At 35.8% G+C, this 23601-nt stretch overlaps 1 protein-coding gene across 1 annotated transcript; it reads right to left on the minus strand.

Annotated features, from left to right (window-relative positions):
• Window positions 1-2443: 2443 nt before the first annotated feature.
• On the minus strand, window positions 2444-14113 carry LOC140056495 (polyunsaturated fatty acid 5-lipoxygenase-like). Its single transcript, XM_072101878.1, has 13 exons — window positions 13690-14113; window positions 13129-13252; window positions 12842-12877; window positions 11992-12117; window positions 10961-11058; window positions 10301-10418; window positions 9995-10090; window positions 8867-9081; window positions 8065-8327; window positions 7596-7687; window positions 7095-7274; window positions 6591-6754; window positions 2444-4053 (listed from the first exon to the last, which is right to left on the minus strand). Exons 1-13 carry the CDS (start codon window positions 14064-14066, stop codon window positions 3939-3941), a joined length of 2004 nt encoding a protein of 667 aa, XP_071957979.1. The 5' UTR covers window positions 14067-14113; the 3' UTR covers window positions 2444-3938.
• Window positions 14114-23601: the final 9488 nt, after the last annotated feature.

Here is a 23601-nt window from a genome sequence, read left to right on the forward strand (position 1 = left end):
CTTTCCCTTGGCTTAACTACCCACTAGGACAAATAACTACACAATAAGGAAAACCACCACTAGCAACGCGACACAACTATCCCCTCGGACAACTATCCCCTAGGACAACTATCCCCTAGGACAACTATCCCCTAGGACAACTATCCCCTAGGACAACTATCCCCTAGGACATCTATCCCCTAGGACAACTATCCCCTAGGACAACTATCCCCTAGGACAACTATCCCCTAGGACAACTATCCCCTAGGACAACAATCCCCTAGGACAACAATCCCCTAGAACAACTATCCCCTAGGACATCTATCCCCTAGGACATCTATCCCCTAGGACATCTATCCCCTAGGACAACTATCCCCTAGGACAACTATCCCCTAGGACATCTATCCCCTAGGACAACTATCCCCTAGGACAACTATCCCCTAGGACAACTATCCCCTAGGACAACTATCCCCTAGGACATCTATCCCCTAGGACAACTATCCCCTAGGACAACTCTCCCCTAGGACAACTATCTCCTAGGACAACTATCTCCTAGGACAACTATCCCCTAGGACAACTATCCCCTAGGACAACTATCCCCTAGGACAACTATCCCCTAGGACAACTATACCCTAGGACAACTATACCCTAGGACAACTGTCCCCTAGGACAACTGTCCCCTAGGACAACTGTCCCCTTGGACAACTATCCCCTTGGACAACTATTCCCTAGGACAACTATACCCTAGGACAACTGTCCCCTAGGACAACTGTCCCCTAGGACAACTATCCCCTAGGACAACTATCCCCTAGGACAACTATCCCCTAGGACAACTCTCCCCTAGGACAACTATCTCCTAGGACAACTATCTCCTAGGACAACTATCCCCTAGGACAACTATCCCCTAGGACAACTATCCCCTAGGACAACTATCCCCTAGGACAACTATACCCTAGGACAACTATACCCTAGGACAACTGTCCCCTAGGACAACTGTCCCCTAGGACAACTGTCCCCTAGGACAACTGTCCCCTTGGACAACTATCCCCTTGGACAACTATTCCCTAGGACAACTATACCCTAGGACAACTGTCCCCTAGGACAACTGTCCCCTAGGACAACTATCCCCTAGGGCAACTATCCCCTAGGACAACTATCCCCTAGGACAACTATCCCCTAGGACAACTATACCCTAGGACAACTATACCCTAGGACAACTGTCCCCTAGGACAACTGTCCCCTAGGACAACTGTCCCCTAGGACAACTGTCCCCTTGGACAACTATCCCCTTGGACAACTATTCCCTAGGACAACTATACCCTAGGACAACTGTCCCCTAGGACAACTGTCCCCTAGGACAACTATCCCCTAGGGCAACTATCCCCTTGGACAACTATTCCCTAGGACAACTATCCCCTAGGACAACTATCCCCTAGGACAACTATCCCCTTGGACAACTATTCCCTAGGACAACTATACCCTAGGACAACTGTCCCCTAGGACAACTGTCCCCTAGGACAACTATCCCCTAGGGCAACTATCCCCTTGGACAACTATCCCCTTGGACAACTATCCCCTAGGACAACTATCCCCTAGGACAACTATCCCCTAGGACAACTATCCCCTAGGACAACTGTCCCCTAGGACAACTATCCCCTTGGACAACTATTCCCTAGGACAACTATCCCCTTGGACAACTATCTCCTAGGACAACTATCCCCTTGGACAACTATTCCCTAGGACAACTATACCCTAGGACAACTGTCCCCTAGGACAACTGTCCCCTAGGACAACTATCCCCTAGGACAACTATCCCCTCGGACAAATATCCCATAGGACAACTATCCCCTAGGACAACTATCCCCTTGAACAATTACTTCTATACTTTAATGACTACTCATAGAAAACAATAATTCTCTATAGAGCAACTATCAATATAGGACAACTGCCTCTAAAACAACAACTACCACTAGGACAATTAGTATAATTATCATTAACCTATACCGCTAGAACAACCCGACAACACCGGGGCCTATAACTAAATTAAAAACTTTGAGAATGTTACGTTTAGTTACTTTCACAATTGTTCCGTTTCACGAACGGAAGCCGATACCGTTCTTTGTAATTATGATTTCTATTGTTCGTAAAGCTTGGTTCCCACTAGAACGTAACGCAAGGACGTAAACGCAACGCAAGCGTTTTAACCAATGACAAGCGAAGTTATAGACAGTTAGCAATCACAAGCGAATAAGCCATCGCTTGTAATTGGTCAATTCACTTGCGTTGCGTTACGTCCTTGTGTTGCGTCGCTAGTGGGAACCACGCTTAACAAAGCGCGTCGCCTTCTCCGTTTCGTAAAACGGAACAAAAGGTAATGTCGCCCTATGCAGTAACAAATGAAACAAAACTGATATAATTATCTGATTTACATTATTTATTTAATATAACTTTATTTATTCACCATTTATTATTTATGTTTCTATATATCTCATAATCCATGTGTTTTGCTTACGTATGTAAATTAACATATTCACTTTTTCATAGTTTACATACTAATAATAATGCATGAAAGTGTGTATAATTTAAGCAAGTAATATTTTTCTAAATTCTGTAATTATTTAAATCAAAAAGATAAATATTAGTATCCAATATTAATATAATTAAAATAATATTTACGGTCCAACCATGACGTAATTGTACTGAATACTCAGTATATATAATCTGGAGGTCGTAGGTTCGAGACTTACCGAGATATTTTTTTTTTCACAAATCCGAGTAATCGGTACACTTGTGTCAAAGTAAAATATTTTATTTGATTCCATGACACAAAAATTAGTTATTCTTGTTAATAACAATTAATAATTAACATACTACTATAAAAAATGATACTATTACTCAGACATGATACCATAATTCTCCATTCAAATCATGAATCGTTTTCACTCTATTACTACTATACTTTTACCACTACTCAAACTTAGTTAATAAGTTAACAATAAAATAAAATTTAAAAGTTTGGTTATTAACAACAAATTTGATAACTTTGTAATATAACAGCACAGTACAGTAATACTCATTCTATTTTACAATTACTTGGGTAAAAATTATATTACAATTTAATAACAACAAATTTTCTAAACCCTTGTTTTAATACATAAATTTGACAATACATATAATAATAATAATAATATAACAGCAGAGTACTACGTACGTTGACTATTATTCATTCTCCTTTCCTACTAAATATATTTGTATGTATGTAAACTTCGTTAAAAATTATAATATTACAATTTAAAATGTTAGGTATTAACAAATGTTCAAAACCCTCGTTTTAATACATAATTTAGATATTCACCAATACTTCATAAGTACAGTACAGATTACTGCAGATACGGTTAGTTAAGTCTAAACACTTCGTAATGTACTAGAACCATAGCACGTATTCAATTTTTAATAAAAACAAATGTAAACACCGAATTGTATTACATTATCTATTGATTTCAATTAAAACGGAAAATGAGAAACTATACCTTAGATTAGGCATATAACATCCCAGAGAAAAGTAGTTGTCCCAACCGGGGAATCGGGCTCGAATCCGATGAAACGTTTATGACCATCGATAATTTTTATTTGAAAATGCACTAAATAGTATTTAAAATTCACCAAAGAAAGTATAATTAGTAGTTACTTATTATTGACGTATCAATCCTATACATTTACAACGAGGAGATAATTTTATTTTTAAGTAGCCTTTATTATCATATCTGTAGGTTATACCATGGAGGTATAAAAATATTTTTAAACGTCCATGGTTAGGCCTATACCAACTATTGTATTTCATTTGTTTTTTCATTGGTTTTGCACAATTATATAGTACATTCCAAAGACATATACAGCAATATCAAACAAGAGAGTCTTTCTCCAATGACTTGTTTCTTCTGATAAACAGAATACGCTGTTTAGACGGCAATTGTATTTGGTATATTATCTGGATGAAGGACAGTGTAAGAAACAGTTCGAAGACGATTTCGTTGATCAATGATCCCGGCAACTTTCTTCAACTCGGATCTAAATCTGAAACACAAATATTTATTGAATAACTGAAAAGACCATACCAAGACCATATCAAAATGTTACCAGGCAGTTGTCAGTTATCTACATTTTGTTTACTCAACCTGTGTATACAATTGTTTGCAGTGACTGCTGCATAAACTTCAATAAAAAAAAATCAATAAAATCGAACGTTATTGCATAGAAAATGTAGTTTTTTATTTTGATCTGCCTATGCAGCTCTTTGATTTAAACCCTATGATACCAGTTGTCGTATACATAACTGTGATTTTCCTGAGTTGTCAGGTTGAAAAAACGGAATTGCCTGGGTAGTTAAGAAATATGGAATCACCAAGCATTGGTTTGATTTAAAAGTCTGATTTACCTGGGTATAATGGTTTTCAAAGACGAAAGATATGGATTGTAATTGTTGAATTTCCTTGGTACAATTTGGAAAAATGGATTAACCCGATATTAGTCTGATTAGATATGTGGAAACACGAAAGAGAATTAACAGCCATATATATTAGGGTTCGTTTGGTACCAAGCACTGGGTTGGTAAACTCAGCAAAGCCTACAGCTATTTGGAAAGACGGATTTACCCGGGAAAAGGTGCTGTGAATTTGTACCAATTAAGATAGTCCGGTGGCAGGAGGGGCGAATCACCACCCGAAAGGGGACAAATTGCCATCCAACTTTTCTAGAAGGTAATCGATCAGGATAGGAAGCGGTTTCGAGATATAAGGGTTCAAAGTTATAAATTGACCAATTACAACAATGTATTATGTTTTTTATTATAACAAATTTATTGAAGCACAATTTGGTCTTTTATTACATTATTATGATTATGGGTATCTATTCAATCACTTTATGAAAAAAAATCTCTTTGTGATTAAGGGAGGTCGGTCGGTTTGTCGGTAAACACTAACTTGAGCACGCGACTGCATCCATGTAGGAAATATGGACCATATATTATAAACAGGTTTCCTTTCTCTTCAGAAAACAACATTTGTACTACTGAAATTTTGAATTGAATTGGTGAAGTTAACCTACTTTTGCATTGTCGAAATTAAAGGTGGGGGTTGTGGTGTGGTGGGCTGGGCTGGGCCATCTGGATATGCCTATGCCCTATCCTGGTCCTGTATTTGGTATTCTCTCGTTCTGATGAATTATAGTAGTTTATTGTCCAAAAACGAATATTGTAGCGCTAATAAATGCAACTGTGTTGTGGCAAATCAGCGTAACATTTTAACATCATAACATTTTAACAGACATAATATTAATTTTAATATTTATTTTACAGTATTATAATACATTTAAAATAATGCGCACTAGAAAAAATATTAAAAATACCATAAATTCACTGATCAAATAACGTGATTACATTTATGACCATCGATCTTATACAGTACTTTGAATAACTTGCATTATTTAGTAGGGCCTATATCACTTGTTAAAATATTGACCTTTGACAACTGGTGTAATGATAGATGTCCTCCTTTGATTTTGTATGATTGATTGATGTCTTAACAGAATAATAAAACATAACATTTTGTCTTAAATGTTAGCTTTTATTTGGTTTTATAGGCAAATTTTGTGATTGGTCAATATTTACATTTGATCTTTAATTGCAAAGTATTTGTTTTATAGGTGACTGAATAGATACCTATAACCATACAAATGTATTAAAAGACCAAATTGAACTTCAATAAATTGGTTATAATTTATATGTATATAATACATTGTTATAATTGGTCAATTTTGAATTTGACCCCTTATATCTCGAAAACACTTCCTATCCTGATCCAAGTCTGATTTGATTAAATACAGTATTATAATTATATTAATCAAAATTATAATGAAATAACATATAACTATACTGATTAAATAATTTGATTACTTGTAAAACCATCGATATAATAGTTTGGACAACGTTGCATTTATTTGGTAACTAATACGTATATTAAAATGTTGACCTTTGACCTTATGTCAACTGATAAAATTGACCTTATGTCAACTGATGATGTATTCGCCCTTTTACATTGCGTATGATTGATTAACATGATGAGAAAACATCCAATTTTTTAAATTAAATATTAGTTTTTTTTTGGTTTTATAGGTACGTTCTATGATTGGTCATTATTGACATTTGACAATCACAATCACAATCACAAAAGATTTTTTTTTTCATAAGATGAGTGAATAGACACCTATAATCATAAAAATGTAATAAAAGACCAAACTGTGCTTCAATACATTTGTTATAATACATATACATAATACATTGTTGTAATTGGTCAATTTTGAACTTTGACCCTTATATCTCAAAAACGCTTCTTATCCTAATCGATTACCTTCCATATTCGTAATCTACGGAAAATATTGGTCTAGAAAAGTTGGATGGCAATTTGTCCCCTTCGGGTGGTGACTCCCCCTCCTGTCACCGGACTAAGATGGAATTTCAAGAGAGTAGGCCTTGCTGTTTTATCCAATGGATACCTATCCACAAAATAATTTAACCTTGTAATTATCCTTGCAGTAAAGAAAGAAATTAAACTTACTCTTTCAATGCATCGACACAGGCCCTGTTATACATATACTGTACATCGAAGTTCCCAAGACTGCTAGATTTGAACGTGCTTAACGCTTGAGTTAAGGTCATTATTTTCAACGTATCATCTTTAGTAGGTAGTGTTCTTATAACATCAAGTTCAGTTCGAGGTTTCTTTTCATTAAAAAGAACAATATGTATAAATATACGATATTGGAACATTCCGCTCCCCGTTTTTCTGGTTTCTGCCCCTATACTATCCCAGTAAAAACGTTCTCGTGATAATCTTCTCTGCGATTTCTAAATTTTAGTCTAACAAAAAAAAAGATGTGTACCTCCCCACATCCTTGTGGCCCTTTATATTCAATAGGAGTCTGAGCCCATTTGTGACCCCAATCTAGATCAGACGCAGCTAGTACGATTTTTCATCTCAGAAACAGTAGAGAATACCTTTACAACGTCATTGGTTGTGCTGACACAAATACGAAAAAAGTAAAAAAAATTTTAGGCCTACCTTATTGTTTGGAATACTTCCTCGTAAGTTCAATGGAAAATTTGGTGTAAAAGCGCATTGTTCATACGTCGGAAAGTTAACGGCTGCGTGGTAGGCAGAAGAAATAAATATTGTTGTGGTAAATATGTCAACAATTTGCTCCAAATCGGTTATTCCAGCATTGTCATCTCCAGGCACATCCTGTCAATGGAAATACACAGTATATCTTTTTTTATCCCTCATGGGGTAATTAACAAAAGAAGGATGGATTACATCATCTTACAATAAAAAGTACAAATTAAAACATCAAATGTAAAATATAAAACTCTTAGAAAGCTAAAATGTTTAAATTACTATAGTAAAAAGTAAAAAAATGTTACCAAAATAAAATTAATAATGGCACCCAAATGATTTAACCGTTGTCTGTCAACAAAAGCACAAATTCCTACTTAGAATGGAGAAACAAACACAACACTATTTAAAAGTTTAGAAATAGTATAAACAGGTGTCGTAGTTACTTGCCTTCAGTCCACATCCACCGCTTTCTACAGACTTTGTTAAAGTGTGTCTGAAAAGATGTAATTCGTTGTCATTTTCAATTTCTTCTTGGCTATCTAGAACAAAATAAAATCGCATATATTTATTTCCTTTATTTGTGTATTTTGCAGTCTTTTTGAGAAAACTGCATTTCGAGGATTAATAAACAATGTCAATTTTGTTTATTAGTTAGTTAGTTTGTTTATGAAGTACAGTATTTATTTCGTAAATAAAAGAAAGGTTAATCTTCCGATATAGGGTTTATATTCGATGACATGAACTTAGTATTAATACCAGATATTTTGCATCGCATCTATGTGAAGTATACCGCTATTTTTTTTATATTTTATGCTTGTCATGTTTGTCGTCTTCATAAAATCAGTTCACGATGACCGGGTCACCTTCTTGGAATATGGTGAAATAGACAAAAAATAGTATTTTAAAACCTACAAACCGTAAAAATTCTCAGCAACCCGATAAACATAGCTTCGAATGGCATTCCAGATCAGAAGACCATCGTCTCTGTAGTAGAATTTTGGCAGAATCTTTGGGTCAAACAAACCACGTTCTTTCAGGTCGTTTGGCAGCATTCCATTCTTTTTGAACGACCAGTTTGACAAGGTATGTTTAATGAGTTTTGAAGCATCTTCTGCGCCGGCTTTGAATGATTTTTCAAAGAAACCAGACTCTGGATCCAACAAGAGCTTGCGTCCAAGCCTAATACAAAGAAAAATAACAGATTTTGCTGAAACTATTTCAATGTCACATGATCGTCATCCACAACCGATCACACTTGTCAGCAACACTGTCAACTGTATTTATTAACCAGAGGCGTAGCACTAGTAACGCACACCAGAAGAAACACAGCAGAGGTATTAGGCGTAACGATAGCTGTTTCAGCAGTACCAGAGCAATAGCACCTACTTAAGAAACACTGCAATCATCCCCACCGGCGTACTAGCATGAATAGCATTTCAAAAGTAATTTTTTTTATTTCATACGCATACGAAAACTAGTAACTCGCAAATTACAGTACGGATGAACTATTGTATAATTTAATGCACGTCAACATTACCACAATGAAAAAAAAACCCTGCCAGCACCAGCAACAACAACACAAGTACGCCTACTTCTGTACATAAGTATGCTATTATATCTGAGCTGAATTGCAAAAAATTAAATAAACAACTAGCGTCACTAATAACATTTCCAACATTAACCCATCACTTCATAAAGTGCAATATCAGACTTTTTACCAGTTAGTGTTCAAGACTTTTTCAATATGCGGCTTGACGAGTCTTGAGAGAGGATGGGAAGGTGACAGATGGCGATGTATGGCAATGGTAATAGTTTCCAGGATAAAATGGGTAAACGATAAATGAGCGCATATCTCGTGGTAGTTGGAATCAACAACACCGAACCAAAGTTTAGCAATTATCCAGGTATATTCAGGATCACTCGGAACAAATACCTTAAATGAAAATGTGTGATATGAATTAGTTAATAAAATGTGACCTATTCCTTGACACAGAGCACAAGTCAATATTTGTACAGTTAAGTTTCAGTTTGAATACATTTGAAGATCTTAAACAATGATAAGTATGTCCGAATTAATGGAAAGTGTTCACTCTGGTGGTATCTCCATGAAAGATGTTCAATTTGGTGTATCTCAATGAAAGATGTTCAATTTGGTGTATCTCAATGAAAGATGTTCAATTTGGTGTATCTCCATGGAAAATGGTCAATCTTGTGGTATCTCCATCGAAAGTGTTCACTCTGGTGGTATCTCTATTGAACATTTTCACTGTGGTGGTATTTCCATTGAACATGTTCACTCTGGTGGTATCTTCCTAAAAATGTTCACTCTGGTGGTATCTCTATGGCAATTGTTAACTCTGGTGGTATCTCTATGGAAATTGTTCACTCTGGTAGTATCTCTATAAAAATTGTTCACTCTGGTAGTATCTCTATGAAAATTGTTAACTCTGGTAGTATCTCTATGAAAATTGTTAACTCTGGTAGTATCTCTATGGAAATTGTTCACTCTGGTAGTATCTCTATGGAAATTGTTAACTCTGGTAGTATCTCTATGGAAATTGTTAACTCTGGTAGTATCTCTATGGAAATTGTTAACTCTGGTAGTATCTCTATGGAAATTGTTAACTCTGGTAGTATCTCTATGGAAATTGTTAACTCTGGTAGTATGCATTTCGCGAGTTTATGTTTGTTTGACGTACACAATCCCAAAACTTTCTAGCTGAATGTTGACGACCTTTTTTAGACATCTAACTCATTTTGAAACCTAAATGATTTAATATAACAATAAACTAAACACTGAAATGTGCCTAAAACACTTTCTCTTGGAGTCTATTTTTAGAACTTACAGGATTTGTCGGCGACTTGGTGTGTCTGAGCTGAATGGCCACCGGTACCAAATCCTCGGCATCATTAACGTAGTACAGACAAATCGGAGCATGTAACTGTAAACGAAATTATTGATAAATTATACAAATAATGTAAGATAATGGACCGTGTTATTTGCCCCTTCAGGCTTTAGTTATTTACCCGGTTGGTTTATGGGCCAATGTTGGTGGGTTGGTCACAAAACTAACCAGGTGAATAACTAAGCCTGGATGGGCCCTTTTATAAATGGTATAGCCTACAGGTTTTTTTTCTCAGTACAAACTTACGTTGCTAACATTTTCGAGATCTGCGTAATCACTAATAAACAATCTTTTTTCCTGTATAGCTTTTTCCAAAGTAACATCTTTCATGGAAGGCTTTACCATGTTGTCGGTTACCCCAAAACTGTTATAGATACAAAATGATTTGTTTCACAATAAATGTCACTAATACAAACAGCGTGATTTATTACGAAGTATGAAATCTTATTATGTATGTCTTCAATGGTAATATTTGTATTATATGACCTACTTGAATATTATGCACTTTTGTTTATGGTAATAAGCTACGCTATAGGCCTAGATGCGTATGAGATTATTTCGTACACATTTTATTGTCGACTATTTAGAGGTGATTTATACTAAAAGTCCTTTTCCCACAAAACGTGCAAACGTAAGCAACTGAAGAAAAGATAGATTTAGGCATAGCCTACTAGTTGAACATAATTGTGACATTGTAGGCCCCTACTGTATTGTCATAAATTATGTTTACTAGCACTTTTGCTTCTGGTTTCTAATTTGAAAGGCACTTTCAACCCACCGCTTAAACTTTCGAAGTTTAAAAATGGAAAGAACGATCTAAAGCATAAGTTTTGGTCAGACCCTAAAAATGCCAATACAATTTGAAATACCACTGGCACATATTTGGATTAAATAATTCACACTTACTATTCTGGAATTTTGGTACACAGACGTAATCTGGTTGGATTACCACCAGTCAACTGTAGTCGGCCGAAGTAACTGTCAGATCGCCAATGGTCAAATGCCTAAAAAAAGGTAAAATAAACAATATAATTAGTATTAATTACCCCAAACGGTACGATTAAAGTTTTTTTCCTCTTTTTTGGCGCAAACACCACTATTATTCACATTTATATTATCTCATGTAATTACATGAAATCATATTATCTAACATATTTTTGTTAGTTCCAAATTTTACAATTTATCAGTAACATTTTTTACATTTTTGAATTCCGTATTACCTCCTCCTGTACGATTAAAGTTAGTTATCTCTTTTTAGTCGCGTGGACGCGACTCTATAGTTCACTATGTCGGTCGGTCGGTCTGTCTGTCGGTCCGGTATCACTATGCGTTTTAGCACGCGACTTATGGCTGTTGGCCTTGTTATCTTAGATGTCGATGATGTGTAAGTGGTGAAATAGGAATACAAATTTGTTTTTAAAGATTTATCATTTATTTTAGATCACTGTAACGTAACAGTTTGGTGACTGTTTCAGGAATACCTCATCAAGGAAAACTAGACTGATAAATTAAATAATTAGTAGAATCTCTATTAAAGAGACATCGGGGCCCAACAAAGTAATAATAGACGTGTTTCCTATTTTCAAATCAAAAATAAAAATAAAGTGATTATTAAAAAAAAATGAATATTAATAATATTATTTACAACACTTTTCTTTTCATTTGAATGGAGGATTGTGGATCACATGATATTTCATAGATACTCTATTGAACTCTATGTTTGAGCAACCGGAACGCGCGACGTGACGCAATGCTGCCTTGTCGTATGTTTTAGGCATTGGCATATCCTTTCGTTAAAAAAAATAGGTATGTTATAAAACAAATAATGAATGGTTTTTTATAATTAATTTATTTCGAAGAAACATTAAATGTTCTATTTTCACATCATGACATTATTTGTATTATTACACACATAAATTAATTATTTGTGTACTAACCGCAGGTTTTGAGTAGCAATATTTGTAAACACTATCCATTTCTGCAAGCGATGTGAACGGTTTTGTAGTACAACTGATTAGCTTAGCTGCCATTTCATTTTCAACAAGCAAGTTTTTAATCATTGACTGTAGAAGATAAAGTTTGTATATATAATTGTCCACTCGATTCTGTAGGCTAATCTAGAAAGTGAATATCGTAAAGTCATCAGCTACGCCTAACTGATGGAGACCGGCGAAATACAATAAACCTGCTACTCTGGTTTCCGGGACATTGTCTGTCGTAGGTACTGTGTTGTCTAATAACAGAGATACGGTGTATTGAAAGTATGTAATGTAGAAAGACTCGTTTCTAGACGGCTCTATCTAGTGACAGTTGCATAATCTGGTACAATGTCTATAAGAATATACGAACTGTAACATTTACCATGAGACCCCCCCCCCCCCCCCCCACACCCCGCTACAAGAAATTGATTTCAAGATTCAAGAAATTGTATTGATCCACTTAAGATATATAATAAAAGAAATTAAAACTAGAAGAAAAATTGCATTGTGAATGATTAAAAGTAGCAAGTTGCTCTAAGTTGCTCTAGGTCCTTGTCATAACATTTTACAATGGAACTTTACTTTTGCTGAAAAATCTGGAACTTTTTAGTATAGTTATACACAAAAAAGTTATTGTTAGATTAATTGACTACAAATAAAAACATTATACACCTAAATATTATAGGATACCCACCATAATAGTGTGATGCAATAAAGAAACATAACATAAACGGAAAGTGATTGTTTCAAAAACCACGGTAAACATTATAATTTGGAAAATCGGACATAAGGCTAAGCTATACGTTACCCCATCAGGTTTCTCTTCAAATGGCAGATTTTGTAACTGAAAGAAAATAATAATAATAATATGTCCACACGATGATACATATCTTTACCAGTATGCCCACACGATAATACATTAAATGTATTTCCACACTTTAATACATATCTGTAATAACTAATAGTACATATCTTTTTTACAGACTTGCAAAGAGCGACAAGTCAGTATTATGCGTACAATTTTTCGCCCATGTTAAAGATACAGATTACCCGGGAGACAGCCAGCAGACTTTATCCCATTGAGATTATACTTACCAATGGTGTGACGCCTGGAAACAGTGCGTGGAACTTGTAAGTGTCTCTCATCAAAACAAGTTCTCTTTTTCGTTGGTCAATCTCAGTATCGTGCTGAGGTAAGCAGGTATCATATCTGGCCCATCTTTAAAACAAAAACAAAAATACATTTTTTCCATGCCCTTATATTTCAACCAAATAAAAGTTCATCAAATAATGTATACATGCTTTGCATAATATTTTTTATTTGTACTGGGCATATAAGGCCATGGAGATACAATACAGAGAATCGTGTGTCAGATTTCAACAAGAGAGACAAACTACAGTAGACGTGTCTTCAATTTCATGGGTAGTTTTTCCTCTTTTACTTAACCGATTAAGATATTTTACTGTAGGCCTACTTCATTTTCCGTTAGTTTAATGTAGGCCTACTACGCATTTTATAAAAGCATCCAAAATGTCTTCGTATTTGTTATGAAGACGAAATAGAATTTCTTGTGTGAAATGTCGCTACCAATTTCTGTTCATCGAAAATTGTTTTTCGTCTTTCTTAATTAGATAATGTATTTGATTTAGGACTACCTTTTTGTTTCACCTGACACCATCCATCTGTTTACAGGGAACTCATATATCTTCCTCTCAACTTTATCAGCAATCAAAATCCACTCCAACCCCCAGTAATCTTTCCTTCCGCAAATGGCACCTATTACTGTTCTCTTCAAGGTTATTTCAATTTTCTCAATCGAACCAAAGTCATGAAATTCTGTCAACTCAAATGTGTTCCGTTGCCCTTCTTCGAAGTCATCTCGATATTGGACATCGAGATTAAAGGCTTTTGACTTTTTTCCATTTGAGTTGATCAACGTTAGTAGAATATCATCATCTGTACCAGCGAACTTTTGGTCGATTGTCTTAACAACAACTTCGTATTGGCATTGTTTTGATTCCTTGCCTCCCATCTTTGAAGAAATGCAGATACGAATAGAAACGCACCACCTAACTCACAACTGATGTGCCCGAAAGTGGTTGAACTTTTCATTTTATTTCGTTACTTATTTACAATGATTGAGATGAAATGCTGGTAGCAGCAATGCCCGTTTACAGGTTATTGTATTTATTATGGTACGATGTTTATTTTAATTATTGTTGAAGAGGATATCAAAACCTGGCAACAGATGACGTATGTCATCATTTCGTGATGTCTGCCATTATTTCACAAATAAATGATAACATTTCTTACAAATTTTGTTTAATCACAATATGATTATTTGAAAGTTGTGTAAAATAAACACGAGTCATACAGTTAATAATACTGTTACGTATAAACTGCCATTTAGTCTTTTACAATGAATTCTTGGCCTTTAGGCCTATATGTGAGCATTGATAAACTCGATATTTTTCTTGGTTTTATTCATTTTCGCAAGACAGGAATGCCCCATCCCCATCATTTTTTACTAAAATAGTGACTATAATTACTACAATTAAGAGTAAGTAACTAATTTCCCTTTATTGAACAATTCGAAATATGAATTTACATGCGCAAATCGATCAGTTCAATTCGTTCACACATTTTGTATCGCAGGCAAAATGTACTTTACTTTGAACTCCTGTGGATGTTTTGTAAACGTAATACACTTACTCAGCCTTTTCATGTTTAATTTTTTGTAGGAAAAAAAACCATTTAGTTAGTAACGAGTTTAGTGTTTCCAAACAAGAACAAAAGTAGATTCATTCACTTTGTTGAAATGTACTAAATAGGACCTAACCTACACCTGTCGTTAAGTCGAACGGAATTCATGTAGGATAATTGTTGAAGTCTACTTATAAAGCTAAAAAGTATAAACCGCGCGAGTAAGTTAATAATTGATTAAGCTTGACATCGGTTAACTCTCTCTGGGACATCCAATACAGTTTTTATAAACAATGCAAAATAAAAGAATGTGGTTTGTTGCAGAATAAAATATTCCAAAGCAGATTACGGGTCCTGGTTGATATGGTTTTAGGTACGGTGCGGTGCATTACTAGTAGGCCTGTTAAGTCCTTCAAATTGTGATAACATTCTGAAACTTTGCACAGTTATTTATTAGGATGTCAAAAATATGAAATGGAAGGGTTGCACAAAATTTGGTCAGTGGAAAGCCGCCATTTTGGATTTCAAAATGGCGGACCCCAAATGTTCACTTTTCAGGTATATCTCTGCTAAAGAGGCGCCTACAGTTCTGATTTTAGGTGCAAATTATATGGTAATGGGGTCAGCAAACATATTTCAGTGTATTTAACTAACATATTGATTGCATGGCGGCCATTTTGGATTTCAAAATGGCGGACCCCAAATTTTCACTTTTCGGGTATATCTCTGCTGCTAAAAAGGTACACAGAGTTCTGATTTTAGGTGCAAATTATATGGTAATGGGTCACCAAAAATATTGGTATTTAACTAACATTTTGATTGCATGACGGACATTTTGAATTTCAAAATGGCGAACTCAAAATGTTTCAGTACAGTACCTAAAGTTATAATTTTTGGTACAAAGTATAATATGGTATTGAGGTCAACAAACATATTGGTATAACGTCTTTGATTGCATGGCGGCCATTTTGAATGTACTGGCTTTACATTTGCTATTTACATTTACTATTTGTTTATGTTTATAGTTACATGCATTTAACACGGACACAATTATTGTAGGTCATATTTTCCCTGGCAACCACACAGCTCTGTACATCGTAAATCACTCTTTCTGCATTTACAGCGTCCAAGGTCACAATCGGTGTGTCCACAGCGAATTAAAACCTTTGTGACATCTGAAAGTTCCGGCAATGAACTCCAAACTGGACTAAATTTGTTGCCGTCCTTTCTTCATCCCCAGTTCACTGGGTCCTGTTCAACCATGAAGGCATCTAGACAGTTGTACCACTTCCTGGCTTGTAAAATAGACCGTTTCACATGTTCTCTTAATGCCGCAGATGTTGGTGGGATATTTTCAATAGTCTTTCCTCTTCTTGTAAAAAGATATCGTCTTGCATCATTTACCTTCTTTCCATTAAATATTCTGCAGTACGTAGTTACAACAAACTGTTCTAGATAATCTGTGTCTGTTTCACTAACATCCCCTACAGACAATGGAGTGTGAAGCACTGTGGCGCAGTAGTTAGAGCATTGGATTTGCAATCAAGAGTTTGCAGGTTCAAGCCCGGCCGGTCACTGCAGTGTTGAGTCCTTGAGCAAGATTCTTTATCCACATTGTTCCTCCCCACCCAGGTAATAGAAATGGATACCGGTATGTAAAAAGTACTGGAAATGTAAATCAGACTCGTTTGTGCGAGAGGAGTGTCGCACCCTCACAAACATATACACTTAGTGGAGTCTGGCCCAAAGCTAAAGAAATGGAGATGGGCACCACGTCTCAATATTACGTTATATAGGGGTCTCTGTTTTCGAGATTTTCTCGAAAACAGAGACCCCCTATATAATGTAATATTTAGACGTTTTAGTGGGGGTCTCTGTTTTCGAGATTTTCTCTAAAACAGAGACCCTGGGTCTCGGGTCTCTGTTTTCGAGACACCCGCGTAGGAAGACATACAAATCTCATGAGATGAGGTCATGAGAGGCTCAACTACAAAAACAATCTAGCGCGTACGGCCGTACGTGCTAGATGATAAAATATTTTAACCACGTGGTTGGTTAGATGTAATGAAAATTAAAAATAGTTGATCTGAAGGGAATGATATGATATGTAAATAAACAAACACTCAAAAGAATTATGTTTACAGTTCAACTATTGTCAGAATAATAGTTTATTCTTATTTGCCTAACTTTATTTTTCCCCGGCACTTTTGTTTGCCGACGGACGCGATGATGTGCCGATCCGGTGGTCTACAGGGTTGGGTAGGTTTGGCCAGTATGCGTACCTTTTTATGGCCAGCGGGCGTCCCGGATGCGATTTTTTTAAAATCTAAATAAACATGAATAATTCATCAGTTAAATTTTTTGTTCCGTGTGTACACCCAAGCGTATAGCAACAAGTAATTACAACTGCGATACGATTCTTTCTAGGCCTAGGATTCGAGGTCAATTCATGTGATTGCCTTCGCGCACTCTTCTTCAAACACCACTGGCACTATGCATAATGTGTCGAGGCTAATCGACAGCTAGGCAAGACATTCAACTAAGTAGTAATTAGACGGGTGTCACGAAACCTAAGACCACGAAAGCTAAGACCCCCTAAGACCTAAGATCACGAAAGCTAAGACCCAAGACCTAAGATTACAAATATTTATCTTTCGCACCTGCCTTGTATTTTAACTCCCAACATTTATTCTGAATACCACACCTTAGAATTGGTACTTTCATGAAAAAGAATCACATAAAAAGTAACAAATACATTTTTAAATTGATGATTTTACAGACGTTTTTCTCGCACACAAAATGACTAGCCTACAGTACAGTAGGCCTACCCCATGTTCAATGTTTTTGTTTCTATGGAACGTCAAAAGAGCAAACATTATATAGAGGGCTGAAAACTCTGTGGAGTCCATCTACAGTGTGGATGGAACAATGTAAAATTAAAATTGTAATGATAATAGTATAATCAGGCAAGTACGAGGAAATAAATACTGGCAAATAAATTTTAATTAAAAAATCATGATAAGTTTTTTTTTGTTTCGTTTTCTTTCTGTTTTTATACTTGTACTATTATTGTTGCTCTTTTGGCGCTCCATAGAAACAAAAACATTGAGCATGGGGAGCTCGAGGAGTTACATTACAGGATACAAAGTCTCAAAGAAACACATCTGTAAAATCATAAATTTAAAGGATTTATTTGTTATTATGTGTTTCTCCTTCTGAAAGTACTTATAAGTCCTAATTTTAAAGTGTGGTGTTCAGGATAAAGTTAGTCAACAAATTTGGAGTCAAAATACAAGAAAGGCAGGTGCGTAAGAAAAAAATCCTCTGAACCAACACAATGGAGTAAATATATACAAACAAACACCCCGTCAAGTTTGTTTGTTGTAAAGAAAAAATATACATTTACTCAACGGGCGAAAATAATGTGAGTTTATCTATGTTTTGCGGTGGTATTAAATTATATTTATGGTAATAAATGAAACCTACTGTGTTTAAAATTATGTATGGATAAACAAGTATTGTTTTTAAGCTGTAGTATATCTTAGAATTTGTAATCTTAGGTCTTGGGTCTTAGCTTTCGTGATCTTAGGTCTTAGGGGGTCTTAGGTTTCGTGACACCCGTAATTGGACATAGCCCATAGAAAGCTTAGACCCACAAGAAGAATGTATATAATTTGTTAATTAATTTTTTAATTCTGCTATTTTATTATCAAACAATATGCATGTACTCAAAGGAACTTTAAAAATGCGCGTATATGAACACATGAGATGGAAAGATTAGAACCACGAGAATAAAAAATGTATTTTTGTGTAATGTAATTGTTTAATTTTGCTGACTTATTTCTCGGACTGTGTCATACCTAACAGTAACACACACGTCACACCAACTACTAGCATAGACATGGGCTTTAGAGACTAATAATCAGGCCTAATAGTATTAATAGAAACTATAATTTTAACACGTAATTCTTTAGTACTGTAATACATTATATTAAAAACACTATCATAAACAAGGCTGATTATTTCGACACAGCGGAGATAGGCCCAGAATCGTATCGCAGTTGTGTCGTGTAATCACTTCTTGTTGCTATACGCTTGGGTGGACACGTAACAAGAAAATTTAACTGATGAATTATTCATGTTTATTTTGTGACGTTTCATTAAGGGGTCCCTAACTTATGTACGAAAAAAAAAATCGCCGCCCGCTGGCCATATTGCGCACAATATCCGGGACGCCCGCTGGCCATAAAAAGGTATGCATACTGGCCAAACCTACCCAACCCGTATCGATCCGGTCCCCCCACTATCCACTGGCCGGTCGTTCACTCTTACAAGACTGTCTTTTCCCACGGTTGGTGGGAGTGTTGACAAAGTGCGAGGCAGCGAGGCACGCGAGGCAAGCGGGGCATGCCAAATATTTGTGCGAGGCATCATTTTATCATTTCCAAAAGTGCGAGGCATGCAAGGCATATAGTTTACAATTTCAAAAAGGTGCGAGGCATATCTTAACGTGCTATTATGCTATATTATAGGCCTAATAATCAATCGATACAAGCGTATCTAAATAGATTCGTGTATACACTCATCATGTTGTTTATTTTTATGTAACGATTGTTTTTTTATTCAAGTCATATCGTGTCAAATTTTACTTTTACAAAAGTGCCCAAACTACGGTTCAAAAATCTGAACGACAGTCTTCAACTTTCGATAAACAATAATTGTTATAGCGACACACTCATCAAATGACTGCAATGTTTGTTGGCATTTCGAGCGTGTTCACTCACATGTCTCTCGAACATAGCAGAGTGAAAGTAATATTTTGTCACACCCCTGCGCCTAGATCGGGTAGACCCGAGAGATGGAAAATCCCTCTTTACTATTTAGCAGGTAGCGGAATGATTCAGCCCTCAGCTAGCTCAGAGGATTGTGGGGCATTCCCCTCCTATAGCACGTGGTTTCAGCAGCAACGCACAGACTTCTCTCTGAGCGGCGTGCCAAAGACATTTTTGACATTCCATTCTCTAGGAACAACACGTGTACCTCTCTCGCAAATAAGGTGAACAGCGATTGCCAGGACAAGTTCAATAACTGGCGGTGAATAAAAGGTAACTGATATGGCGATCCAATAACATGCCGCAAAGAAAAAAATTGCGACAGAATTCTGGAGCGCGTGTGAAAAAAGACTTACGTCCGACAATTGTAATACTAGGCCTAAAATTAAACTTTAGCTAATATGCTTAGCCCTAACCTAGATAAGAGGCCTATTTAGAAAATAATTTAATCAATTTTGATATAATAATAATTGGTGTAATATTTAATAATGATACACTATTCCTGTTTCAGTAAGCTAGGTATATATTACGAACGATTTTTATTTATTGTTGTCCATGTACGTACTAATAAACCTGGCGCCAGTTTCCTTCGCTTGTATTTTTACTCCAAATTTGATAACTAACTTTATCGTGTGAATACCACACCTTAGAAGTATACCTCATGAGTACTTTAATGAAAGAATCACATAAAAAGTAACAAATAAATCCTTAAATTAATGATTTTACAGGCGTGTTTCTCGCACACTGTTCGCGAATTTCACTTATTCAATGTTCAATATTTTTGTTTCTATGGAGCGCCAAAAGAGCAACGATAATAGAGGACTAAAACTCAGTGGAATGCGTCAATTTCTCATGCATTTATTGGTGAAAATTTATTTCAATATATTTGTTAATTTGTCAATAAAAATGCTGTAATATGTTACTGCTGATACTGTTCTGTTTTCAAAGAATAATAATCGATCCTAAATCAACATCACTAACTACCTAGTCTAGACCTAGGGCATCCTACTAAGGATATTATGATGAATTTTTTCTATTTTATTCTTTAAAAGGTTAACGAAACCGTGTACATTATCAACAGTAACATTTTTCCTTACTGACAGTGACAAAATCTATTGAAATTGTACTTGATTTTCACCAAATAATGCGTTAAATATAAATGGATTCCACAGAGTTTTTAGCCCTCTAATTAATTTTGCTCTTTTGGCGTTCCATAGAAACCAAAATATTGAACATTGAGTGTGCGAAATGCGAGAAAAACAACGTCTGTAAAATCACCAATTTAATGGATTTATTGTTACTTTTATGTGATTTTTCTTCATTAAAGTAGGCCTACTAATTCTAAGCTGTGGTATTCAGGATAAAGTTGGTTAAAATACAAGGCAGGTGCAAAAGGAAACTAGCCTAGCGGGCCTAGGCCTAGGCTACTTCAATTTCGGTGATTTCCTGCCTTGCAATTTTGAGAAATGATAAAATGATGCCTCGCATTTTTTGATGATGGTAAAACGATGCCTCGCAAAAATTTCTGACTTGCCTCGCATGCCTTCCCTGCCTCGCGTGCCTCGCTGCCTCGCACTTTGTTACTACCCGGTTGGTGGCTGCCTAATTATGCATCTTGCTTTTATCTTTGTGTTTAACATTTTAACCCGCCGCCGCCAACGGGACATTGACCTGGTGGTGCGCTGTCTGGTGTCAGTCACTGAAGACATTATCCGTGTTATCGAATGATTTATAATAAATCAAACATACCACTGTATAATAATTTAGGTTAGACACTGGAACAATTATATGTCACAGGTTCAATTTACCTTACCGAAAATCGTGACCGCCCCTCTTCCTCTTCAAAATTCCAAACATTTTATTGTTTCACTTAAAATGGAAATTCATTTGTTTGGGATATAACGTAAGACAATACAGGACAATACAACTTCAAGAAAAATACATCAAATTGCACAAACGCTATAGGCTAAAGTTAAAATACGGTTAATAAGCCAATGTTAAAATACCGTTAATAAAACGATTAAAAATGATTAAAATTCAAAACAAAAATTACAGTATAGAGTTACCGTTGAACATTTTAATTATACATATGAATGCTATTTACAACACAGGACTTCCTAGTTCTACATACTGTAGATTGACTTGGTCGTGGTCTAATTGTCATTATTATAATTGTCTGCTATCGATAGAAATATCTACAGAATTTGTTTCTATTAAAATCTTCTTATTATTTTATTTTAATGTTCTCTAATACAATGAACAATTAAAAAATGTATTTATCAATTTTATTTTGTGGCTTTACTAAGCTAAAGTTGATCACAAGTATAGGCCTATAAACTTAAACTTGTTATACTACAATAATAATAATCAAGAAGGGTAGAATTGTAATCGTTAGAACTATTGCCACATGTCTATGAAACGGTGTCAGTTAAAATACTAGGCCTGTTACATTTAAATGTAATTCAAGGGTGCAGCTTTTGAGCAGGGTTTGGGGTGGTGGTGGTGGAGGTGGAGTACTCACATAATGCGCGCATGTTTGCCGCCTTGGAGATTGCTCGCACACCGCACGCGCCTCACGTGTGTCCATAACAACGCTCCTTTGGTACTACTGTGACAACGAAACATAACAAACGTCCATTGAACTTCTTGGAAGCAAGTATAAATTTGTTGCTCTTCAATAAAAGTTACTTATTATACTGATTTCGAATACTGTACATCATTTGTTTTATTTAAAAAATACAATGCCCACATCTGATACAAGGTGAGCAAGACTTAAAACTAAAACTAAATATTTTGCGTCTGGGAGCTAGGTCGTTGAGTAGTCCCACCAGGACCACAGTTATTAGACAGACAGAGTAGAGCAAAACATCTGACCAATTAAGAATTTTCTGTTTGTAGGTCTAATGTTAATACTAAACGCGTATTGACATTTTAATTTCAAAGCATGTTTTAAATAAAATAATTATTTTAGAGAATATTATGATTATTACAGATCGGGACAGAACGTTGGATCACATCAGCGTAGATCCATGATTAAGCGCATTTGGACGGCTGTCCTTGCGCTATTTTGCGTCAAAGCAGATGGCGACAGCGATGTCCCTTATGAAAAGACGAAAGCTAGCAGTGCCAGCAACAGAGATGATGACAATCCGATTCGTCTGTCAACAAATCAGAAACCTGATTCTAAGTCTTCTCTCAAGCATCACAGCATTAGGCAGGACATCATACAAGACATCACCTCGAATGATTACAAAGTCTGTTCCAGTAGGTCTAGGCCTACCTCTAGAGGCATATAAGAATGGCTATTCATCAGCACCTGGACGAATGTCATTAGGAAGCAGCAACAGTAGCTGGTATTCGTCTGTTTCTGGACAATTTAGTATTCATATGGATGCCTCTTTCAAATATCTCGATTGCATTCTGCCTCAAGTACCATATATAGATTCTTCAATTATACCACCTTCTCCTTTAAAAGAACTTGGAAGCGGAAGTTATGGACGTGTGGACCTAATGGAAATAAGTCATCAAATGGTGGCTGTGAAAACTGCATATCTGAACAGCAGCTATGAAGATACACATAAAACGAGGTTGAAATTGTGTATTGAAGCACGGATCATGAAATATCTGGAGAATGATTCAACATTTCCACAAGTGTATGGAGTTTTTCGAAAGGAAGGAAAGTATATGATGGTCATGGAATATGTAGCAACACCAGGAGAAGATAAAACAACCACACTGAGAGATGCGCTGGAAACTGGCAACTTCAATGACATCGAATTAATTGACATTATACTGGTCGTAGCCCAAGGATTAAAGAAAATGCACAGTCTAGGATTACTACACAATGACCTGGCTTTAAGAAATATACTTGTGTATAATAATGGTTTTAAGACAACCGCAAAAATAATAGATTTTGGGATGGTGTCAGCCATTAAGGAGCCCAGGCCAGGAAACATGTACAACAAAGTATTTCAGCAGATGGGAGATACAGTAGAATTTGTAAACAAATATCCCGACATCGCACCAGAACGC

Source organism: Antedon mediterranea, chromosome 8, assembly GCF_964355755.1.
Source record: "Antedon mediterranea chromosome 8, ecAntMedi1.1, whole genome shotgun sequence".
Lineage (NCBI taxonomy): Eukaryota > Metazoa > Echinodermata > Crinoidea > Comatulida > Antedonidae > Antedon > Antedon mediterranea.